The following is a 24917-nucleotide window of genomic DNA, read 5'->3' on the forward strand; positions in this document are numbered from 1 at the left end:
AGCACAGATTGAAAAGAGGACAGGTGAGGTAAAAAATGCATTTAATGAAAGGATGGTGTCTTTAAGGGAAATTTAAAACAGGGTCATTTGTTTTCCCCGAAGCCGTCTTTGCTCTGTTGTCTTTATCTGTGTACCTGCCTACCGCCACATCCACCCATCCACCCATCCATCTAGCTCACATGTTGTCATCTACTTTTCTGGCCCACGGGGAGGGAATATTTGAGAAGAGCAAATAACCTAGAGGATCCCTAGCACAACCGGGCTTCAGTGTGTCCAGCTGCATGTCTACAAGGCTGGGATCCTTTCAGCCAGATGTCCAGCCTGAGTCCCCCCACACTCCCCATTTTGTGTCAGGGACTCCCTTACCGGATGCAGTGTGTCCTTTTGATGAGGGGCCAGAAGAGGGGAAGTGATACTCCTGGGGCTGGAGGACACAGAGAAAAGTGGAGCAGCTTCCTCCCCTCTTTTGAAGGAATCTCTGGAAGCTGTAGAATTTAGCAGGTATAAAAGAAGCTATTTGAGGGGCAGTCTGAGGCCCACGGAGGTCCCAGGGTGATGCTGGCTGCAGCTGTGCTGGGGGTGACTTATGGTGGTGTGGGAAGCAAAGGGAGAATCCTGTTCAGGAAGCTGGGTGTGAGAGGAATGCCAGCAGAATGCCTCTGCTTGTGAAGCTGAAGGTATTTCTCTCACCTGAGGGTCCCACAGTTTCCTTCATCTTCCCCCAGTCCCCCTGCTCCCCAGCCTGCCCTTTGGGCTTGGAGAGACCAAGAAAAAAAATTGAACTTGCGCCAAGAGAGAAACTGCAGCTCCTCAAAAATGGAAAGCAGGGTCATCATCATAATATTCTGAATGTGGACTGTTCCAGAGAGCAGGGAGACGTGTCAGGAATGAGAATGGTTTGAGACAGGGCCCAAGGATGCTGCCCAGCTCCACCAGAGAGATGAAAGAATTTTCTCCTTCCTTTGCCTTTTAAATGTAATTCTGTCTGCCTTTCTCCCCCACACCCACCCAACCCTTTTTCTGGGAGCAGTGCAGACATTTAGCCATCCTGGGAAAAGGCAGGATCCTTTTCATTAACTGCAACCTGACTGCAGTCCCCAGAGCCACGGCGGAATGCATTTCCTCCCTCTTCGCCTCCCTGTCCTGGATCCCTCCCCACACGGCTAGGATGGTCTGAGCAGTGAACTCTTTTTCTGTGGGACAGAATGAGGAAGGGGTCTGGTCGGGGGGTGGGGTGGGGGGGTGGGGACAGTTTGGACAGGGTCTGGATCAGTGCTTTTTAGGGCAGTGATTTGTGGAAGCACATTCTCATCTCTTCTCCGCCATGCCTCAGCCTCCCCTACTGATTAATTCATTCAGATATTTGAATGCTGTTTCATGCAGGAAATGCTCTAGGTGCTGAGCATTCTAGATGTCATTTCCTCTTGTCAGCTTGAAGCATGTCATAAGCTGTCTCTCACACTTCCCAGTAACTTAGTCATTCTAGCCCTCACCTCTAGTTTGACAATATTCCCCACTTTTCTTGTAAGTCATTTGACCAACAGGTACTTAATGACTAATTGTTTGTCCAGACTCTTCTTAACACTTTGAGAAATGCAGAAGTTATGTAAGATTTATATAAACCATGGTCTTGTTGGGCATGGGCTTGTTAGGCGAAAAAAAGGAAAATACAAAATATATACAAAAGAGAAGTTTAAATAATTAAGACCTAAATTGCGGGAATTCCCTGGTGTCCAGTGGTTAGGACTTCGTGCTTCCACTGCAGGGGGCACGGGTTCGATTCCTGGTTGGGGAACTAAGATCCCGCATGCCACAAGGCACGACCCCCCCACCGCCAAAAAAAAAAAAAAAAAAAAGAACTAAATTGCACGCATCTTTCTTCTGCTTAAGAGAAGGGAAAGAGGATGTAAGATGTAAGTTTTCCAGGGAGGATGGGATAGATCCTAACTTTGCTGAACAGGGGACCTAAGGAATAATAACCAAAAATTCTGTATCTTTATTTCCATTCAAAGTGGATATGGTCATTTCTCAATCCCAAACCACTAACGTGAGGGAGTAGTACATACGCTAAGATGCCATGAACACCCTTGTGGTTTATTTTCTGTTGCAGCATCTCAGAACTGGGAAGAACTAGATATTTGGGGCTTACTTCTTCTGTCTGCCTGGTGAACCTCGTGAAAACGCAGTAGAAGAGTCCCTGCCAGCTCGACTTCCAGGGCCTGGAGAGTTTGAGACCTGAGTCCTATGCACTAACACATGTCTGCGGCCCTGTTCTTGCAGAGGTCACTCCCATGCCCATACATCACCCTAGCCTGTCTGTCCCTCCTCCCCAGCTCCATCCCAACCTGTGCTTGAATCAGAGGCCCTAAGCCATATTGACAAGTCCTGAAAAGTAGATTGTTGTTACCAATTAAATAAAATAGTGTCTGAAAGGAAGGGTTAGTTAAGGGTCATTCATAGGGACACACATTTTATGTTCCTGCCTGTGGCTCATTTGACTAACAGTCTGGTCCTCATCTTTTTTCCTATGTCATGTCTCCTCAACAAATTATCTCCAGTGTGCCTCCACCAGAGGCATCATGTTAAAGAAGAAAGAGGATAAGCTTTGGGATAATATACTGTTGGATTTAAATCCCAAATATGTGTTCTACCTGTGTGACCTAAAAAAGGTTTTTTAACCTCCGTAAGTCTCAATTTTCCCATCCATAAAGTGGAGATACTTTGTATTTCATGAGGGATTTATGAAGATTAGAAAATAAAAATTCTATAAAGCAGCAACCACTGTGCTGGGCACCCAGGTGATCCTCGATGTAGCATGATTCCCTCCCTTCTTCCTTAATGCATGCCACAGGTGGCAGAGAACAGACGCAAAGGGAGCTGTGCTGGGCTTGGTAAACCCCTTTTCCACGTCTTCTCCCCACTGCCGGCTTGAAGCGGCTCCCTGCCTTGCCGCCTGTCCATTTTCAAGGCTCAGTTCAAACTCCAGCTTATTTCAGCAACCCTACCCTGACCTTCCTTGCCTTACGTTGTTCACAGTTTGACACTAACACCCTACTACACTTTGCTCACACTGACACATGCGTGTCTTACCCTTGGACCAAATTGTATGTTCCTTGAAGGCAGAGATGCTGTATAATTATGTTCAGCCCCCAGTGTCTCGTCAGGTACCCTCACGGCTTGTTGCTTGGCTGTGTGTGCAGTCAGGGGCTGAGCTGGCTCTCTCTCAGGATGGTGCCACCTTTCCAGGCAAATGCCACTTGGGGAATCCTGCCTGCAGGCCTGGGTGTGGGGAGAGAGGTACATTCTCTACCTCCTTCCTGCTCCATCCCAGAGTTTACACACCTTGTGCGTCATTTTTGGCAAAGTCATTGAGAGAAGCTAGGGAGCCCAGGTGAGCTTTTCTGAGGGCTGGAGGCACTACAGCCCAGCATGACTTCCTCTCTTTCTTGAACCAAACAAAATATTGTTACAGCAAATATGAAATCTTTCCTAGTTTTCACAGACGCTCTCCAGGCCTAACAAAGCTAGCAGTCACACACCTTGAATCAAAATAAGCATCTGCCTTTTTTTCTCTTTAGCCCATTTTCCCAGCATTTTTGAGCAACAATAAAGAACGTGATTATTCTGTTAATTTATGATTCCATTGAGTGCTTTCTGGAGAGCATGCAAAAATATTAAAACCTTAACTTTACCCTTTAATATTGATTAAACACAGAGATACAGAAAATACATAACCTGACTCTCCTCATCTAACATTGTGCATAATAGTTGGAGGCATAAGCTATGAATACCTCAATAACATATAAAATCAAAGGCAATGTACGATAAAGGGAAACTGAGTCATGTGCAGCTGCAGAGAGGAAAGGGTCATTTTCACTGGTCTGAGTTTTAAAAAAGAAGAGGAAGAAGAAGAAGCAACAGCCCTCCCAGAGGAGATGGGCCTTTAACTGTCTCTTTTACTTGTCATATCACAGAATAATTTGATAATAGGAAAGAAGTCAGGGACCTTCTCCCTAAGGAAGTGTATGGACTCACACGTAATTTGTACTTACAATCTCAGGGAGTCTGTGGACTTGATGGAGTCCATCCATAGTTCATGATCCCTAACTTAAGGCTCTGAAGAATTAGTGGCACCTGGAAAGAAGATAGGAGAGGGCAGCAGAGATAGTCAGAGATTGAGTAGACACAAGGTGAGCAGGCCATTCAGTCCAGGCTCCTATCCCAGAAGCACCGCATTTGCCTTTTGTGATTCTGCTGCTTTAGCTCCAGATCTGGGCTCTGGTGAGTCCATTGCCGATCAATTGTTCTGGGGACACTGTACGCAAACTGTGAGAAGTATCACTAAGGAAGACTCCTTTGTTCTTTTCCAGCTCCTCCCAGCCAGTGACCTTGCAGCCAGCGACCTCAAAGGATTTCAGCCACAGGTAAGTTCCACTGATCCTTTTATGAATTGTGAGCAAACAAAGTTGGCACCAGGGCACAAACCCCCCACCTTGGATTTCCAGCTTCTCTGACTTAAGGAACCAACCTTGACAATGACTTGGTAGTTTGTCCTCTCCCTCTGGCTCCTCCCATCTCATCATGAGCAAAACAACCTGTTTCTGCGTCTTTAATATTTTATAGTACGCAAGAATGTAGACCAAGCTGCTTGGAAAGCGTGGTGGTGGGTGATTCAGCTCAGGAAAGCGTTAAACCAAGGAGGTAGAGGGTGAGGTTCTCTCCTGCATTTCTCCTCGTTGGGACAGGATACTCACATTTGTGGAATCTTTGTGAGCAAATGCCTCGTAGCCATGGTCTGGCAGCCAGGTTAATCTCAGACTTCTGCAGAGGCAGATGGTTGAGTTTTGCTGATCTTGGTTAGGAAACAAGCCATTATTATCTCTGGCCAGAATGCTTTTTTGGAGGTCACTATGAGCAAACCACAAGAGGCACAAGAAAGGGCTCTCTGGGGACCTCCCTGGCAGTGAAGATGGAAAATCACCTTCCCTGTCTTTGGAAGGGAGCTTACTGTCACCACACAAATGCATAACCACCAACACACACACACCACAAATGCACGACAGACACACAAAGTCCTTGTGTTCCCCATGGATCCTAGTATAGATAGAGTGTATATGCAAAGATAGGTAAATCCAAGAGCAAGAGCTGAGATGCTCCATCCCTTCCTCTGTCCCCCTTTCAATAGGAAACTTCCTGTCACTCCCCAACTCAGTGCTGCCCAAGGCCCCACCTGCTGCACCTCTGCAGAGACTCCCAAGGGCAGAGCAGGTAATTTCTAATAACAATAATTCCATATACTTGGGGATATTTTCTTCTTTAAATATGTTTTACATCCAAGAACTCACTGTACCCTCACTACACTTCTCCCATGTGTGGTGCTGAGATCCCAAGTCCTGGGGAGAAGAGGCCCCAGACCAGTCAGAGAGCTAAGAACCAGAATGGGAGTGGAGCAAGAGGCTTGAGGGAGAGAATGAACAAAATAAAGGGCCCCGTTGGTGAGAGTTAAAGATAAATCCATGTACGGTTTGGGGTCTTTTGATCACAGCTTGTTGATCCTTCTGTCAGGATGCAGTGGGGTTTTAAAAATAGATAGTAAGGAAGCCTTTTGACAATACTGAAAAATGACGATTTATTCAAGTACTTATTCGTATAATTCACACAAACTTTCAGGTGATCTCAGGGAATATAAACAAAAACAAAAGAAAATCAGCATTTACCCATATCCCACCTACCTCCACACATACTCTCACAAAGCAGTGGGATAAATATTTATCTCAGCTAAATATTTATTTTTATCTGGAAATTTATAAAAATAAAGGGAAAAAAGGCTCTGTGTGATGTTGTTTTGTGGCTTGAAAAGGTTACATAGTGGAGACTGATTTTATGGAAGGGGTGTGTGTGTGTGTGTGTATGTGTGTGTGTGGTTTTGACATTGTTTCTGACTTGATCATATTCTCTCCATGTTTGTTGAGCCACATTTCTAAAGATATTAGATTTAAAATGAACTATTAAGTTAGGTATATTGGGGGTCTGTCCACAACATTTGAGGCCATGATCCTAGAAAGGCAGCTTCCCTGCCCTCCCCACAGATAACCCCGCAGGTGGTTGGTACAGATGGCTCACTCCCCTGCTTCCGTCTGACCTTTCCACATTATTCCATTTGTGTGTCATCCCCCCAAGGCTGGAATATAAATGCATATTTTTCACTCCTCAGGATGTGTGTTCCCGAGGCCAGGAAGCCCTGGAACCTTGTGGCTAGAGTGTAGTACCCAGATCAAAAAGTCAGTTCTGCAGTGTTGTTCCTGAATCAAAAAGGCCCTGATGTGTCAACACCTAGTCAACACCACCCTCTCGGGTGCTTTTCCAAAGAGAAACAGAGCACTGCCCACAAGCTTGGGGCTGCCTCCTTCTGGCCCCACTGCACCACATCGTTGGCTTCTGTTGTCATTTTCCCTTCTCTCTTTGGGTTTCAGGTGAAACTGAGCCCCAGGCATCCTGATGTCCACAATCATTCATGGTCGTGTTTCCTTCCAGGCACTGTCACTGACTTTCAGGAGGGAACTTGCTGAGGGCCCCTCCCTGGGCTCACTGTCAGTGGGCCTGTCAGCTTTCACACAGTCCACATTCACCACTTGCATAGAAAAGTTTTTGTCTTTTTTTTTTTTTTTCCCTTGAAGCCCGTCCTGCTGCAGCCTCTTAAGGAAAATAGTCATGATTTCCTCCCTAATCTTTGCTGCCCCTCCACTTAGAAAGTGTGGAGAGGGGTGATTGTATGAGGCTGGCCTCTCCTTGTCTCTCTTCTCCTTTCTGCATCCAGATAGAGAAGAGGAGGGTAAGGAGGTGACTATCAGCCTTTCTCCCTGTGGTTATTGGTTTGTAAAGACACCATGTTCATTCCTGGAAATAAACACATTACTTTGAAGGTAGAGCCCAATGCTGAGATTCTACGGCCCGTACATTAGCGGTGGGAGTTCTCCCAGGCCAGCGAGCTTGGCCTCTGAGCCACACAGGGAGAACTGTCTGACCGGAGGCTACTAGTCTCAGCAGGTTTAAAAAGCACAAATGGAAATGCTCCTGAAATTCACACCTAAGTCACCCACACTCTTCTCTTCCATTTGGTTCCCCCCAAACACATCATTCATTTTCCAACGCCTTGTTCTTCCTGCCTTTAAAGGAATGAACACACTTGAGTCCCCTCTTTTCTTGCCTTCGGGTGATTAGAAATGAGGACCCTCATCTCCCTTTGCCAGACCATCTCTCTCCATCCCCAAAAGGAATAAAAAGAGGCATCTCATTCCCTTAGTAGAAGCCCCACAATCGTATGATTTCTTCTTCATTTTATTTTTACTCTTTTTTTTTCCCCTCAGTTTAAGAGCTATAAGTGTTCACTAGAGATTTTGGAATGTGTGAAGGTGGTCAAGATGTACAAACTTCTAGTTATAAAATAAATAAGTCCTGGGGGTGTAATGTACAGCGTGGTGACTATAGTTAATAGTACTATACTGTATGTTTGAAAGTTATTAAAAGAGTAGGTCTTGAAAGTTCTCATCACAAGAAAAAAATTTGTAATTCTGTGTGGTGATGGATGTTAACTATAAAAATTAACTAAAAAGAAGAAATTTGGAAAATATAAAAAAATAAGAAAAAATATCTCTGCACCCCAGAAATATTTATAATGACATTTTGGGGTATGGTCTTACAATAGTTACTGTACATAGACATACACATCTATGGGATTTTTTTAAAAAATTGACAATCATATTTTATATGCTTTTTTTAACCTTCTATTTTGTTTGTTTGCATGCTTTTCATGTCACTGGAAAATCTTCTAGCAACTGGCTATTTTTGTCCGCTTGCTAGTACCATCATTTATTTACCACGCCCCTCTTGCTAGACATTCCATTCCTTTTGCAGGCTGAGCTCTCCAGGAGGAATCCAAGGCAAGTGCTAGATTCTCTGCTCTCATCTAAGATACAAATAGCATCCACGGCTTCTTGGCATTTAGTTCTTCTTTATCTCTCAGTTCCTACAGGCATGTGAAGGTTGCTTAAATTTTGTAGTAAAGTGTCCATGTGTGCCCATGGGCATTTAAGCATCTGCTTAACAAGGACCCAGGTTGGGGATGCTGGGAAGAAATAACTGTAGTGTGGCGCCCAATCTCAGATGCAAGTTTCACCTGTCCAGCTGCAGTGCTAGGAAAGCAACCCTGAGAAGACCCATCCCCCACAGAGGAGAGCACCCACAAAAGGACTTGGTCCTCACCAGCTTCATAAATGCCTCACTGTCTCAGAGGAGAGAGGATACTTCTTTCAGGAAAAATTGAGTTTTACTTCAAGTATGCCTCATGACAGGATTTTGGGAGGCAAGTGTAATAGCTGTTCTATAAAGGGTCGCCATTTTAAACGAATTTCTAAAATGTCCATTGCTATTATGGCCAAGGGGACATTTGCAGTGAAGGGTAAGAAGAGTACCTCAGAACACAGAAAAACATTTTTCAGTGCGGAGAAAACAGGGCGTTCAGTCACTGAGCTGCCATTTCATTCAAAGGTGCCCATGGAGACCTTTATGTGGGGCTCCCTGCTGCACAGACTCTTCCCCAAAATTTTGACAATTCTGGAATGTTCTGCCACTACTATTAGCTTTGTGAACCTGGGGAAGTTACCTAGTGGCTTTAATCCTAATTTTCCTTATCAAGCAAAAAAGCTGTGCAGCTTATCCCACAGATTGTTGTGAGGCTCAAATTGTTGTGAGACAATATTGTGAAAGCAACCTAGCATGATGCCTGCCACACACAGTGAATTCAACTTTTTCTTTTGATAGAAAAGTACAGGTTAAATTATTTAAGAATTGAGAAGAAGGAGAAATTATATCTGTATAGAGCAAGAAGGGAAGTCTTATAGGGAGAGATGTCATTCATTGTACGTGTGCCAGGATAGCTGAGAAGGAAGTGAGGCGGTGAACTTACTCCAGGGCAGGGGAAGCCTGGATGAAGACCAAACCACGGGTGGAGATGCTTGGGTATGGTCTGGAGACTTGGAATTCTTTAATTACTGTGGTTCAGAGTGAGTATGGTGAAGATATAGCTGCAAATTAGGTTGGGACCAAATTGCAGGAGGTCTCCAAAGTCCAGAAAAATAGTTGAGCTTTTTTTTTTTAATGAACTATTATTGAAGTTTTCAAACTTATACAAAAGTAGACATGATAGTTTAATAAACCTCCATATATTATTCAACTTTTATTATCTATTATTCAACTTTAATATATTGTTACAAAAGCCTTGATTTGGAGCATTTGCTGATTTCTGTGGTGTAAATATCCCCATGGTGAACAACTTTAAGCTGCCAATGGTTTAACAACCTGTTTGCAAAGTCTTTGACAGCCAGCTTTCCTGAGTTGGTGTGATCGGTTCCCCGCATACCACTGGGCCAGCTTCAGTAATCATTACCATTTGCCAATCTTACTTCATCTATACTCCCAGATACATATATTTTTTTTTTAATTTTAAATTTGGGGAGACTATTTTTTAAAAATCCCAGTCATCATGTTATTTCACTCATAAGTAATTCAGTAAGCTTTTCTAACAAATAAGGGCTTAAAAAATACAATCACAATGCCATTATCACACCTATAAAAATAACAGTTATTCCATAATATTTTCTAATGCCCAGTCCATGTTCAGATTTCTCTGATTATCTTAACATGGCATTTTACAGTTGATATGTTTGAATAAGGACCCAGATTTTAGATTGTGACATCCATCTGAGGACAGTGTAGCCATTGAAGGTTTGAGGCTGGGGAAGAGTCGCAACTGTGATGCAAGAAGGTTATACCATAGTTAGTAGGTGTGATGAAAAGAAGAGGGGATCCAGTAATAAGCCTGTGCCATTGGTCCATGTGAGACATAGTAGGGAATGAAACTGGGCTGGGGTCAATGTGGACATGTTCCTGAGGGGATGAACGCCAGATAAAGTACAGGGGCAGAATCAGTGGACCTGGTAGCTGCTAGGCTGGTTGGAGAAATAAGGGGACCATAAACATAAAGGAAGTACAGGTTGAGAAGGTACTGTGTTCATTCCAGGATTAAGTGTGATTATCGCCCAGTGTTCAAAGGAGGGGGACTTTGTCACCCCTGAAAGAACCCTTACTCCATTTTCCTCAGGCCCCACAATCAGTTCTACTCATAGACCATCAGGGGATTAAACTATCTGCAAAATATCCTGGGCTCCACGAGTCCTAACCCAGAAATTTTTAATGCAGGCATGAAATCCCTGAGTTCCCAGGTTGCTTGTTCTTGCAGGGTTGATAGTGTCCTTCAGAACAGAATCCCCATGTCTGATTCTGCTCCCATGCACACCCGCTGCCTACAGGCTCAGAGTCAACAGTCGTAAAGATGGAAAAGGAAGCTCGGGATTTTCCAGAGCACCCAGCCCTTGTTGGACTCAGCAGGAGTTGGTGTTACTACATGTCCACACGGCCTTTGATTGAGTGTACATATGCCAAAGACTTACTAAAAGTGAACTGAATGCCGGAAAGTGTTCTTTGAACTTTACATTTATTCATCATTTAATCCTTACAAACCTCTGTGAAATCAGTAATAATATTATTTTCATTTTAAAAGTAATCACAGAGACGTTAAGGTCACAAAGCCCATAAGTGGCAGAATTAGGATTTGAACCCAGGCAGTCTGGCTCCAACACCTGTGTTCTTTACCTCTTATGCTATGGCACCTTGAGTTAGAGCTTATCACCATTGTTAAGATAATTCAAACCCAACCTGACCACTGACAACACCAGGGCAAGCAGCCTCAGCTTCACTTTTGTGTATTATATTGAGTTTTCTTGATCTTAGCCTGTTCAAGGAAAAGCAATTCATCTATCTCAGAGTAAGAGAGGGAATTGTTGTGGAGCATTTAGCATCCTTCCATCTTGGCAAAGCATTTCTGTTGTTCTCATCCCCTTGCTTCCCCAGTTCCCAAATGGAGAGTTGTGATAGTTGTTGTCCCTTCTACAGAGGAAACCCAGTTGAGGCAGAGGTAGGTGGTGTAGGCTCCCATCTAAGACACACAACAATGAGAAGACAGGTTGGCTTGTTTTGAACTCGCCCTATAGTATCTACTTTGCCATTTTGGGAAGAACCACCCTAAAGCAAAACAGTGTATAAGGAAGTCCCACTATCAGTGCTTACTTACTCCTTTCATTTGAGAATTGAAAGAACAAGACAGAACACTTAGAGTAGCAGTTCTCAACCTTGACTGCAGATGGGATTATCGAGGGAGCTAATGAAAACTACAGGAGCCCAGGCCCAACCCCACTGAATTAGTCTGGGTGGAGTCCAGAAGCTCCAGGTGTTTTCAGAATCTCCCCAGAATCTAAATCAGCCTCCTCACTTTCTAGATAAAGACTGAGGCACAGAGGTAGTCTTGAAGAGGAGAGAAAATAAAAGACCCCACATTCCAATGGCTTCTACCCTGTGTCGGGAATGTGCCATGAGCTTCACTTGCCCCTGGTGACTAAACCCACAGCAACCTTCTATCAGACAGCTTACTTCTTCCCCTTTCACTGAGGAAGAAAACGGGATCCAGGAAGAGGATGTATGGCTAAGCAGGGATTCTATAAAGCCTACACCTGTGCCCACCGCCTGCTATTTCCACTCAACAGTTGAGATTTGTCCAGTATTTTAACCTAGCTAGTGATGGTGTTGGGTTTATGACCTCCTCTGCTTGCTACCTAGACATTCTGGACTCTTAAGACACATAAAAAAAGGCCCAGCTTTCCAATGCTGACCAAAGAGAGAATGCGTGTGGTTGGCTGGTGCACCGCATCCCCTGACTTAAGGAGCGAGGTTGATCCCATGCGTCCTCCTTGCTTAGGGTCCTGCTTAGTAAACTCACACCTTTTTCTCAAGGCCTTTATTCAGGCTTGCCCTCTGCCTCTTGCTGTGCATCTTTGCTCTCTGATTCAGTGCAATTCGGAGCATGGACTGCAGACTAGTGCTGGCCTGTCAAGTGTGTGTTACTGGTCCACAATGAGATGCATCTAAAAACAGAGTGTTTAGAAACTTTTATGGCAACTTGATATTTCCATGATATCCGAGCATGTGATCATTTTCCTACTAATTTATCTTTGTAGTATTTTACCAAAGTAACTATACAGAAATATGGGCTGGGAAAAAGAAAAACATGTCGTCATTCCCCAAAAATTGCAGATGCAGGTTTCTGGTTTTATCAAAAGGGTAGGATCTCGATTCTTGTTTTTTTTGCCTTCTTCTATGAGCTCACGTGACTATGTTTGTATTGTGAATAATGGTCCCCCTCAAAAAAATGCCTCCACCCATAAAGGTGTTTTTCTGGCTACTTGTGGGATACCTACATAAAACATAGATCTTTCCCCATAATTCCTAAGGCAACCTACTTTATTTTGCTTACCTAACATGGACATCTGTGACAATAGTAGAGTACTTTAAACAAAAACATTTGTTCACATGCATACATATACTTTGTACTAAAACCCAAACTGACATTCTTTTCTTACATGAGATCAGCCTCTTTGTACTACAGGTATATCTTTTTTGCACTGCCTGCCTTGACAGTGTTTATAGCAGATTTTTTTTTTTTTTAAACCAGTATTGGCATTTAGTCCTGAAGAGAGAAGTTCTCCAGGTGTTTCCAGACTGTCTGGCATTTCAGTGGAATATTCTGAAGTCTTAGTCAGTTCTAAATCTCTTTAGACTTTAATGAATATTTTGTTTCTCCCAAGATGTTCTGACCACCTGAGGGCCACGTGCAGGTGAGTCCAAATTAAAACAGACTTAATGTGCAGAAATTAACATGCAGGAAAATTTCTGGTTGGCATGTGGGTGTTGGGAGAAGAAGGGCTTCCTCATATGCAGAAAGATTTTTCTCCTTTATCAAAGGAATCAATGTAACTTATCCCTGCCAGCATATTCAAATATGATTTAACCCTCAAAATCTGATTTAAACTCAATTTTTCAGAATAGAAGTATAAACAGAGTGAGGCCAACCAGTGATGATTAACTTTGAATGTCATTCTCTTCTCTTTCAAAGACAGTTTTCACCTGAAACAAAAACAAAAACAAACCAAAATGCTTAGCAGCAAGGGTGTAGAGTTAGATGATCTCTATGATCCCTTGAGACACAAAATGTTTAATTACACTTTGACTTCTTCCACTGACTTCATGTTTCTAGTTTTCTATTCTTGTTTTTCTCTTCCGTCCTTCTGGTAAAGTGGCTTCAATTTGAGCTTCTTAAAAATCATCCTGTAATTCTGCTCACTTGAGGCTTGGGGTCATTGATGTTTTGTGATATATCTCAAGTATCTGTGTTTATTAGCGGATTGAGTTACAGATTTCCCTGTCTAAATTTTAATGTGATGCATCACTTCTATACATTTTTAGGGCTAGGAATGACTCACATGCAGAAAATACAAATTCACAGACCACCTTTAGGACTTGAAAGGAGGTATTTTCTTCAAAATCCCTTTAGCAGGATAGTTCTAAACCTGCCTAACGAGGAGAAAGGCCCACCTCTCCAACAAATAAGCACGCTCACTTTTTATTTTTAAGTTCTTTCCAACCCTACTGTCTGTTTCACATTTCATTGGCCTCCTACCTATCTACCCAGCCCCTTTCTGACCATCTTGTACCAGACCAAAAGGGTCGATTGAGAGGCATCAGGACACCCCCACAAGAGAGGGGCCCCTCGTAGTGAAACAGCTTGCAGACCTCAAATGGCATCTTCCAGCCATCTGTCTACTTGTGTTTGGAGCCTGCATCAAGTCTGCAGACAGCCTCCACCACAGCATTCTGATATGTCCCTGATAAAGACCATCCCCTCCCCCTTCTCCAGTTCTGCACATGATCTTCCTTCTGCATCACTCGCTTCTTAAAAATGTGTATCACAGCCTCTGACAGAACCATGTTGCCAACACGTGTCCCAAGCCAATGATTCATGAGACAGAAAAACTTTACGTGATGTTGTTGTAATCTTTATTACTATAAATAGTAAAAATTGATGCTTATTTAGGAATACAACATGAATCTCTCTCACCCTTCTGTATCCAGTAACTAGCACAGAGAACATTTCCCATTACTTTATCATTTAGTAGTTGAAATCACAGGTCTGCCCTGTATTAGCTGTGTGGCCCCCATTTAGTATTTAATGTGTATGTGGCTCAGATACTGTTTTAGTGAAAGAAGGATACCTGTTCCATGGGATTTTGAGGAGGACTGAATAGATAGGCCCACAAAACAGTATCTGGTATCTGCTAAGCACTCCATACAGCAGACACTCAGTATGTGCTGTAGTTCTTATTATTCTTGTAAGTTACATACTGAAATTGAACCTGGACCACTGCAGCAGACTTCAGAACACAAATTGCAGCTTCCCAAGACAATATAATTAGAATTTGGGATTACCAATGAAGAAGAAAACATAAAAAACAAACAAAAAATCTAGATCTTGCCTGATGTTTTCACTAGTTTGTTTATGACACTTGCCAATCAAAGTGAGCAATGGTAGACAGCCCGGCCCTGTGAGAATGACCCTACAAGAGGAAGGAGGAAGACAGGATGAAGGGGATGGATAAGGGACAGATAGGAACTGTTTGGCGGGGACATGAGAACACCCAGAAAGAAATGCCTTTGTTGTTTGCTTCTTTCCCTTACCACCTGTGGCACTTTCCCATGGAGGAGGACAAGCTAGAAAGTGTTCGAAATCAGCTGTCCCCAACCTTTTTGGCACCAGCGACTGGTTTCGTGGAAGACAATTTTTCCACAGACCGGAGAGGGCAGGATGGTTTTGGGATGATTGAAGCGCACTACATTTATTGTGCACTTTATTTCTATTATTATTACATTGTAATATAATGAAATAATTATGCAACTCACCATAATGCAGAATCAGTGGGATCCCTGAGCTTGTTTTCACTTGGCACTCACTGATAAGATTTTGATATGAGTTTGCAAGCAGTTGATTTATTATGGTCTCTGTGCAGTCAAACCTCTCTGCTAATGATAATCTGTATTTGCAGCCACTCCCCAGCGCCAGCTAGCATCACTGCCTCAGCTCCACCTCAGATAGTCAGGCGTTAGATTCTCATAGGGCGTGCACAACCTAGATCCCTCACACGCACAGTTCACAGTAGGGTTCACGCTCCTATAAGAATCTAATGCAGCCGCTGATCTGACAGGAGGCGGAGCTCAGGCAGTAATGCGAGCCATGGGGAGTAAATACAGATGAAGCTTCGCTCACTTGCCCGCCGCTCACCTCCTGCTCTGCGGCCTGGTTCCTAACAGGCCACCGGTACCAGGGTTGGGGACCTCTGTTCAAAATGACTTTAAACAAATGCATCAAGAGCTTTTTCAACCACCAGAGCATTGCCTCATCTGAACCAACTCCCTTGGGTCTAGTGATCCTCGGCATAATTCTGGACATCTACTCCAGCTCCAACCCTGTAAAAAAATCACAGGCACAATGATTTATTGCCCAGAAAAATCAGTGAGGAATTGTACCAAAGTGCATTTGGATGGGTGCTGTTCAGGGAGACTGTGTTAGGGCTTGGGGACTTTGGGGGGATTTTATATGATGACTTTCATATCCATAAATTCAGTTGTTTCTATATTAAAGATGAGATAAGAGCTGATTCAAGGAGCGTATGGGTTCTGGAGTCCGTGGGCTGTCAGATGGAGGTGGCACCTGCAGAAGGGAGCCGTCCTGGCTGCAGGACTCTTGTCTCCAGTAAGCAGTCCATCGTAAACATGCTGACAGGGCAAGTAGCTTGCTGATGGGAATGAGAGGTCTGTACCCAGATGCAAGCCTTGTTTGTACTGTGAGAAAACACAGCTGGCTAAATTTGGCTTTCTTACTCTTCATCTGGTTAGGAACAGAAATGCCAAAGTGGAGAATGGGGGGATAAGATGAGCATTGTGTAAAAACATAAAGAATCTGTGTACAAAAAGTAGATGCTCAATGAATATTTGTAGAACCCATTCTAGGGATGCATGCATATCAGAAGTAAAAATAGATCCCCCAAACAAAAATGCATGTATCCAAATTCTGATATTTCTTTAATGCCTCTGGCCTTGTGGTTATGATAAAGATAGCTTCTATTACTTGTCTTATTTCTGGAGCTAATGAATTTTGTGAGCCTTTTTTTAGGACAAGCAAATCTTTGGAGCTTTGCGTGTCTTTCACCATTATTTAATGGTATAGCAGGAGCATTGAGGTACCTTTGGAATTGGGACTAGAAATACACAGCTTTGAATTAAATCAGTTTGACTCACCCACCTCCGACCTATTGCATTATTGACATCTTGTGAAAGGTGACTAAGGCATGGGGTCTTGAGAGAGGTGGGAAGAGTGCTGAAAAAAGAACTGTCTGTGAAATCTCAGCCTGCAGGCATCTGGAGAGACAGCGCGTTTCATTCTTGATAAACTCCAGCAGAAAAGAGCAATCAGCTAAACGAGAGCTGGACAAATTAAATGGCTGAGTATTATTTCAAAGGGGAGCTCGGGCAGCATCAGAAATTTCCCATCAGCTGTAATAACGCCAATTACTTTGCTAACTGCAGATTCCATCATGATGTGTTTCGTGCAATCAGGCGTAGGACTCTTACAGGGGCCTGATGGGTTTTGTTTACTCTGAATGTGCATTTATAGAGAATCTTTTGCGCCCAAAGGCTTAGAGCTCTGAGCATCTTCTTCTCTGTCCAGACTCATCCACAGCTGAAGGAGATTATCTCTGAGATGGAGGCGGGAGCAGGCTGAGCAGGCTGGACCCAGTGCCCCTCTCACTGGAGAATGCCTGGGATTTAAATACAAAGAGAACAGCTGGGTGTGGTAGTTCTTAGTGAATGTGGCAATCTCTAGAAAACCTCTCTGTCAGTTACCCAACTAGTAAATAAATACGTATCTCTGATTATGAGCGAAGCTTCTTGGCACATCGGAGCGTTGGACAGATCACCTTAAACAGTAATAGCAAACAGAAGCTCTGGGAGGAAAGACGGCGCCAAGAGTTCATTAAGCCTTAAATACTGACAAATGGGGGTGCAGGGCTTTCATTGTCTCCCTTTGAGAATCATTTGGCTGGATGTCAAACAGCTCATTTCAAATATGGGAAGACATTGTAAGAGAGGAAGATATCCCTCCTCCTCCCAACATTTTAGCAGGGGAAATAAAATTTGGAGAGTCTACAGGAACATTCATTTTCTGTTTACATTTGGCTCCGTAGAAATTAATGGGTTTGTGGCTCCAGCTACTTTGAGGAGTGAGTTGTGATTCTCCATTTACGCACCCAATTGAGGAAGGCGCTAATCATGGGCGTTTACCGTGCGCTTCGGCCTGATTGACAGCTGGAGTGGAAGCTGTATCTGTGGCTGCTGGGGTGCAGAAGAAGAGCTAAAGGCTGATTTGATTCCATTTGTGCTGAGCTGTCATCTGAGGCCAGAGCCTGGAGGAGAATGGGAAGCTATTCTCTTCCCTCTGCTTTGTGACAAGCAACCTGTGTGTCATTTTATTTTTTTAACCTGCCTCTTCCTCCTTCACGCCTGTGATAAAGGCCCCTTTGCCTAGGGAAGAAAGGATTCTCCTGAATTCAAAGGCAGCTGCCAGTGCCTCCGAGTGAGTGGCTCATCTGCTCTCCAAGCCCTCCCTCTCCCAGCTGCTGCCCAGGGCTCCCAGCCCACAAGACCAGCATCGGGGCAGGTCCTACTGTAGGTGGGAAGACAGCCGTAAGATCAGGTGGGAACAGAGGACAGGTCCATAGGATACTAGTTAGTGTGGCAGGGCTCATGCCTCCAAGATCATTCATTCCAGGAGTGTGTGTATGCACGCACACACACGTGAGCATGTACATATGTTTGTTTCCCCTAAAAGAGGTACTTCAACTAGTGTATTTGGTTTGACACCAGCCTTTCTGCAGGTGGCAGCTGTTCAGATAACGTTCTTGGCTCTCTGATAAGAGGCAGAACTTGTCTCCTGCAAATCCCCGGCGACAGAAACAGTCCTTCGAAATCACGAGATAATATATGAAGCATTAAATGGAGGTGAGGGCATCAAATCATGCCACGTGTACTCAGCATCGGCAACTCCACAACCAATGGCAAAGAGCTGCCATGTCCGGCCTCCTCATCAGCATGACTTGGAAAGTATTCAGGGATCTCCTTGTTTGTGGGGCAAGTCATTTGTTCACATGTGAACTCAGAGGACAGTTCTGGCTTGGTGACACAGCCTCCACTGTGAGCAGTGTGTTCCAAGATGCATTCATCAAAATCAGTCTCAGTGGGGTGTGGTCCTGTGTCTGAGCCCTTGAGACAGGGCCAGCCTCAGATGCACTAACATAGCTCAGCTGTGAAAATAAACTCTCTTGCAGCAAATACTCTTCTCCCATCTTCCTCTATAATAACCTTTTTTAAAAACATATGCCGTAAGCAATCCAATGTTTTAAGAAACTGGGCCCTTGTACCAATCTTAGTGATTCCACTTTCCTTAAATATATGTCAGTCTAGATCCGCTAGTTAGGACACTGCCGACATATTAATACATCTCTACTAGGTGCAGGACACCTACCAAAAGGCCAGAGAAACCTTTTTAAAAGACACTTCATTCCTTGCACTTGTGTAATGAATAGGGTCATGCTCTAAGCCCATATACAGGATATGAAACAATAAAATCACCTTATATTTATGTAGCAGTTTTATATACCTTCTTATACCTGGTGAGCACCAGAAACGTGAAATAGGTAACTCCATTTTACAGAAGAAAAAGTAGAGACTGAGGCAGATTAAATGATTTGCTCAAAGTCCTCAGCTGTTTAGTGATAAAGTGATAAAAGGGATTTAACAGGACTCTAAAACCCCATTCCCCCTTTGTTCTTTGCCATCTTGTCCACAGATGTAAGACAACAGGGTAGCTGGTATTGTGTACTGGTGACATTTCTGCTTTACCTATAGAAGAGATTTAGAATTTCTGCTAAACTAAATGTTCCCCAAAGGAAAGCTAGAACCAATGCGAGTTAGTTGAGGGAGACAGATTTCCAGTTTATTTAGAAAGACTTTCCCAGCAACAGAAGGCACTTACTCCCATGTGCCTAATTAGCACCCAATCTCTGGATACTTATGAGCAGAAGGAAAGGCAGTACAGCAGAGGGGTTTTGTCAGGTGCAGGTACAGGTACAAGACCTGAGACTGAACATTTGCTAGCTTTGTGACTTTGTTCAGGTGAGATAACCTCTCTGAGTCTTGGTTTTCTCATGCATACAATGGAGAGAGCAATACTCACCTCACCTAGTATAAGACTGATTAAGTACGTATGTAAGGGACTGAACACTTTGCCTGGAACAAAGCACTTTCTCAGTAAATGTTTGGCGTTTCTCTAAGCCGTTGCATCCCATGTGTCTCCTCTTTCCCGGCCGCCCTGTCCAAGCAAACGCTCTCTGTACCAGGTGAGGAAAGTCGGCCCAGCAGTCCTTCCAATGGCAACATTGGGGCCCAGATGCTGTGGTCCCCACTCAGGTCTGGGTCCAACATCTTATTAAACTCATTTTAGATTTAGAAACCAGAAGAAGGTCATTGGAACTGGAATCCCCAGCAACTCTGAGTAATTCACAAGTATGTCGTTTGGGAAATAGTTTTTATGTTTGCCAAAAGATGATACATGGAAAATGTGTCACTGAAGACACTCTTGTTCAAATAAGACTTCTTTCAGTCCATTATGCTAGACCCTGCTGGCATCTTGAAGAGGCCTTTCCAAAAATAAATGCCCTGGGTAATCCGAGTCTCTGAGTATGTCATGAGCTCAATGCCTAGGTGTGTGTCTCAACTTCTTTATGGCCTCAGATGACAGATGAGCACAAGTGGGGTCAAATCAGCCTTAGCTCTTTGTCTGCATCCCCAGCTGTTTCAGATACAGGTTCCACTCCAGCTGTCGGTCAGACCATGTGTCTCAGTTTCTTTATGTACAAATGGAGGGCTGTGCTTGAATGATGCCTAAAAAGTCTTCCAGCTCTAGTATTTTATCCTTTTCCATTCCATCCCATTCCTGTAGACATCAGACTTCTAGAGGCTGTAAAGAATATAAATGAAGGTTTTTAAAGAACAGGCATAGCTCTTCCATAGCTCACTGCTAAGGCCACTGACTACTTAAATCTTTATTTACTCTGTCCAAGATGTTCCTCAACCTACTTGGATCAAAGCCTTCCCACTTCATTTTTTGACACTTGCATATTTTTCCTAGTTGGATACTATACTTTCATATTCATATGTAGAAGTAGTTTTAATTTAAAATAAAAAGAGTGCTTGGAATCTGTAGCCCTTGGTTCTACCCAGATGCCTTCTGCAGGAAGCACCCTGTCACCTTTCAGGTGTATCCAGTTCCTCTTAAAAACTTTAGCACCCATCAGAAATATGGAGAAAACCCGATCTTTGGGAGTTTCATTAGCTTGGTAACCACTTCACCTTTTGAAAGATTACTGGACTGTACATTTTATTATTATTAATAATTAAAAGGAAGCCAACTATCCTATTTGATGCCACACATAAATGACAGCTTTCTAAAGCCCCCCCAAAAGCTTCCAATTGAGCTTCTCCAAAGTGACCTTCTAATTCCTGGTGAAGGATCTTCTCATGCTGAACTTAGCAGAGGCCCTGACTTGCAGTGGGCCATCAGGAATTCTTGCTGAATGAATGAATTGGTGAATGAGTGAGTAGTATTACTATCTGGTATTTGGGAAGAACTTGGAGCTTGAGGTCACATGGAATTGGGTCTGAATTTTGATCTTCCTTTTAGTAGGTGCATGATCTTGAGAAAATTCCTTAACTTTTTTTCCTTTGTCAAGTGGGAACATGAACTCCCTTTAAGTGTTACTAGAAAGATTAGAAACGATCGATGTAAGTGCCTGATACATGGGAGGTGCCTGTTAAAAGAAGGCTTTTTTAACTCTCCTGCCTCATGCAGTGCTGGTGCCCAGTGGGCCTTTAGGAAGTGTTTGATGACTGAAGAGAGCCTAGCACCGTTCATCAGAGGCCACAAGTCATCCACACACATAAATGACACCTCCTTCATCTACTGAGCTGCTGTTCTCAGCTGGGGAAGTCCCGAGTCCCCTGGTTGGCACATAGGTCTGGCCAACCAGTTGTGTACAGCTCTCTGTAGCTATTCTGAGCATGAACAAAATTACCTGGGGATTCTTTTCTTGACAGGACTAGAGACTTCTGCTCTTAGGGAAGAAAAAGCAGTTCTGATAATGAGATGACAGAGCAGAGGGCTTTTCCCTGTTCTCAACTAGGGCTCAAGTGGTGGAGAAGCAGGCCAGAATGTGCAAAGGCCAAGACCAAGGACTGTGGCAGGTCTTCAGGATGAGAGAGGAGCAAGGACCAGCTAGGATCAGTTATTCTAGGGTGAGCATCCAGACTGGGTAAAATTCTAGGGCCACTGACCACAGAAGGCACAGGCAGAAAATACAATGAGCCAGTGGCCAACTATGTCCACGATGCCCACGGCTTATCCAAGCAGGGGCAGGACAGGAGGATGTCAAAGGTCTTAGCAGATGTGATCAAACAAAGGTCACATGAAGGAGAGGCAGCAGGACATCTGATCAGAGATACCAGGAAGCCAGGCCCCCAAATGCAAGGGCTCAGTTGTAGGAAGGTAGGGTACTGAGGTGTGAGACAATAGAGCCAAAGGAGAACCCATTTGGACAAACAAACAAATCATTTTCTGGGCTCAACAGGAACTTACACATTAGAGGAGCATTCAGGCTCCATGCCTGATGAAAGGCAACCCAAACCCCTTCCTTGGTGGAGTCGTTCAGAGTGCTGGTTCTTGCTCTGTGCCAGGGAAGATGATCCATTTCTACACCACCTCCCAGTGAGGCAAGTTATGTAGGCTGAGCCTGCAGCCACGCTCTTCAGGTGGTGAGAAGTAGAGCTAAGGAAACTCAAACCAAGGGTTTCATCCCCTTGTGAGCCAGTTAGCTCTACCTGTGTGAAGATGAAGTCTTAGCAGCTCATCAGATGTCACAAATAGTTCACTTTTAGAGCACACTCAGGGGTTGTGTTCAGGTCAGTGCTTGGAGGAGCCCTTTTACAGGATCGCAAGAAATGGAATTTTGAAGCTGATACTGTTCTCTCTATTCTTTAGCAAGATTTATCTTCCCTGAAACCTTATGAATTGCATTGGCTCCAAAAGGAATAGGCTTCCCATTGGTGCAAAATATGTTATATAGCAGATAAGGGAGCTTTGTGCTTTTATTAAAACGGTGACAATCAGCCTGTTCATTTCCTCAGACTTACCTTGTCTACTCAAGGCCTAATGCCCCTCTATTATGTTTATCCCTTGTGGGGACTTACATGAGCAGTGACTGTCATTGACATGGCCACTGAAGATTAATAACATCGATGCCACTGAGAGCTTACCCAGGGGTTTGGAGCATAGCAACTGAAGGATAGTAAATTGGAGGTAGAAGAAAAAGGCCCCAAAAAAGAGGGTCTCGAAATAGTTGACAACCAATCCTTCCTGGAAGTCAAGTCAGCTGACTGCTTTAGTTTCAAGACCTCCTTGAAGATGTAGAGATGGCCTCATCTCTGTCCCCAGTGGTACCCACCCATTCTCTCCCAAAGGTGTAAGTAACACCCCTGATCACTCACCAGCAAGTGGAAGTTTCTCTCTCACATACTTGTTTTCTCTTCCTGCTCTATTGAGATATAATTGACATTTAGCACTGTGTAAATTTAAGGTGTACAGCATAATGATCTGACTTACATACATCATGAAATGATGACCACAGTAAGTTTAGTGAACATCCATCATCTCATATAGATGCAACATTAAAGAAATAGAAAAAAATATTTTTTCTTGTGATGAGAACTCTTAGGATTTACTCAGTTAACAACTTTTAGATGTAACATAGAGCAGTGTTCATTATCTTTATCATGTGGTACATTACATCCCTAGTACTATTTATCTTATAACTGGAAGTTTGTACCTTTTGACCACCTTCATCCAATTCCCCATCCCACCCCCCACCTTTGATAACCGCAAATCTGATCTCTTTTTCTATATGTTTGTTTGTTTGTTTTTGAAGTATTAATATAATTGACCTACAACACTATGTTAATTCCTGTTACACAACATAGTAATTTAATCTCTCATACTTTTTTATTCTAGAAGAATAACAGCAAACTGATTTCATTTGCCTTTGCTTGAAAGTTGAATACCTTCCCTAATCAACTTTTTTCTCCTGCTTATTGTAAAGCCACACCCCTCCCACCTTTTTTCCCTTCAGCATTTCAAAACAGAGGTAAACAATTTTGCTGATGCTTTTAGGATTTCTCTGATTCTTTGATTAATTTCCAGGGACAACAATAGGCCTCTGTGGCTTTAAGAATGTTCTGTTTTCTTGCCAAACTAGGAGGGGAAGAATCAAAAGAGGAAGTTAACTTTGTACTAAGATGTTCATTCTTCCTCTAAAAGTTTAAGAGCTATCATCAGAGCCTTATTTATTGTCCCTACTCAAGCCTGTCCTACGAACCAATAAACAGTTAAAAACAACGTGATCAGTTAGCTTAGACTATTTTGATTCCCTGTGGGGCTCAGTTTTGCCCCAGCCAGATGGTGAGTGTACACCAGAGTCATAAGAAATACCATTTCTAGATGTTCAAGTCACCATCCACCAAGCATCGCTAAGGGGGTGGCAACAGTGTCTCCAGACATGAATATACTGACTCTCCACTTAAAAGAGCTAAAATGAGAGTCTCACTTGTTACATTCTGCTGTGAGGGTCTTAGCAGATAGCTAAATTAAGCTGTTGCAATGGGGCCTTTTGATAGGCAATTAACCCAGGAGAGATTTCATATCCTTATGCCTATATACACATAGAAGGGACAGATAAAAGTCATGGTAAATTTAGATGTTGATGATTCATTGCCATCTATGTGGAGAAGCCCCATTCCACAGCTTTGACAAATAACTGACCATTGGAAATTCTTATGAAACTCTAATTTCTCTGAAAATATTTTCCCTTTTCATTGGATAGTTTAATTTTCCCCAACATTTAATGGAGGATTTGTTTTTTTGTGTTCTTATTCCAGTAGTGGTAAATCGTTACATGTAAAAAGCAGGATGAGAACACCTGTGTAAAACTTAGAGGGGCTGTTAATTCTATATGTTACTAGATCTTCTGCTTTCTGGGTTTTTTCTCCATCTAAGAGGTCATTCTGTTTCTCTGTACCTGGCGAGGAAACTTTATCAAGATGGGGAAGCCACTTCCACAGGAGTTTTGTTAAACAAACATTCTGAGATGTTTGTGTAGGTCCTGTTAAAATTATATATTATCGAGTTATTATTAGAACAAATATGCCCATTTTTCTTTAATTCTTTGATTTAGGGGATCCCCCAAAGTAGCCTAAGCCTGCAGCTGGCAGAAGAAATGGGAAGGGATGACCTGTAGACTATAACTTATCCACCTCATCTTACATTTGTTAGTGCCTTGTTGCTTAAAAAGTAATTTCCTAATGACTGTTGTATTTAATTTTCACATCAAACCTGTGGCCTAGTCAGGGCGATTACTTTTATCCAAATTGTAACTCTAAGGAACTGAGAATCAAGAGATTTGAATGATTTGCCTGAGCTCCCAGTGTTAGTAAGTGGCCACACTGGCTTGGAATTTACATGGGTCTTCTGATTCCAAGTCTAGGATTCTTGGCAAACGCGAAAACGTTTGACAAGAAGAAGCACATCAATACAAATGAAGTAAAACAAAAGCGCTGTAAACACTCATATATTTGATCATGTATGTTCAATCTACATTTTATCACACATATTGTCAGCAAATTTAGTTAAGTGCCTGCTGTTTGTAAGGCATTCAAGGAAACTGGTTTGAGAAATAGCCCTTCAGTTGAATGGA

General features: G+C 43.2%; 1 protein-coding gene across 2 annotated transcripts in view; it reads left to right on the forward strand.

The window, feature by feature from the left end:
* SETBP1 (SET binding protein 1) overlaps positions 1 to 24917 on the forward strand; it is a 375892-nt gene that overhangs the window by 186549 nt on the left and 164426 nt on the right. For both annotated transcript variants that reach the window (XM_027118403.1, XM_027118404.1), the window contains exon 3: positions 4371 to 4424. In XM_027118403.1, coding sequence (XP_026974204.1) covers positions 4371 to 4424 — 54 coding nt within the window. The remainder of the gene's footprint in view (positions 1 to 4370; positions 4425 to 24917) is intronic.

Source organism: Aethalodelphis obliquidens, unplaced genomic scaffold (assembly GCF_003676395.1).
Source record: "Aethalodelphis obliquidens isolate GAN/ISIS:26980383/991018 unplaced genomic scaffold, ASM367639v1 scaffold19, whole genome shotgun sequence".
NCBI classification, from domain to species: domain Eukaryota; kingdom Metazoa; phylum Chordata; class Mammalia; order Artiodactyla; family Delphinidae; genus Aethalodelphis; species Aethalodelphis obliquidens.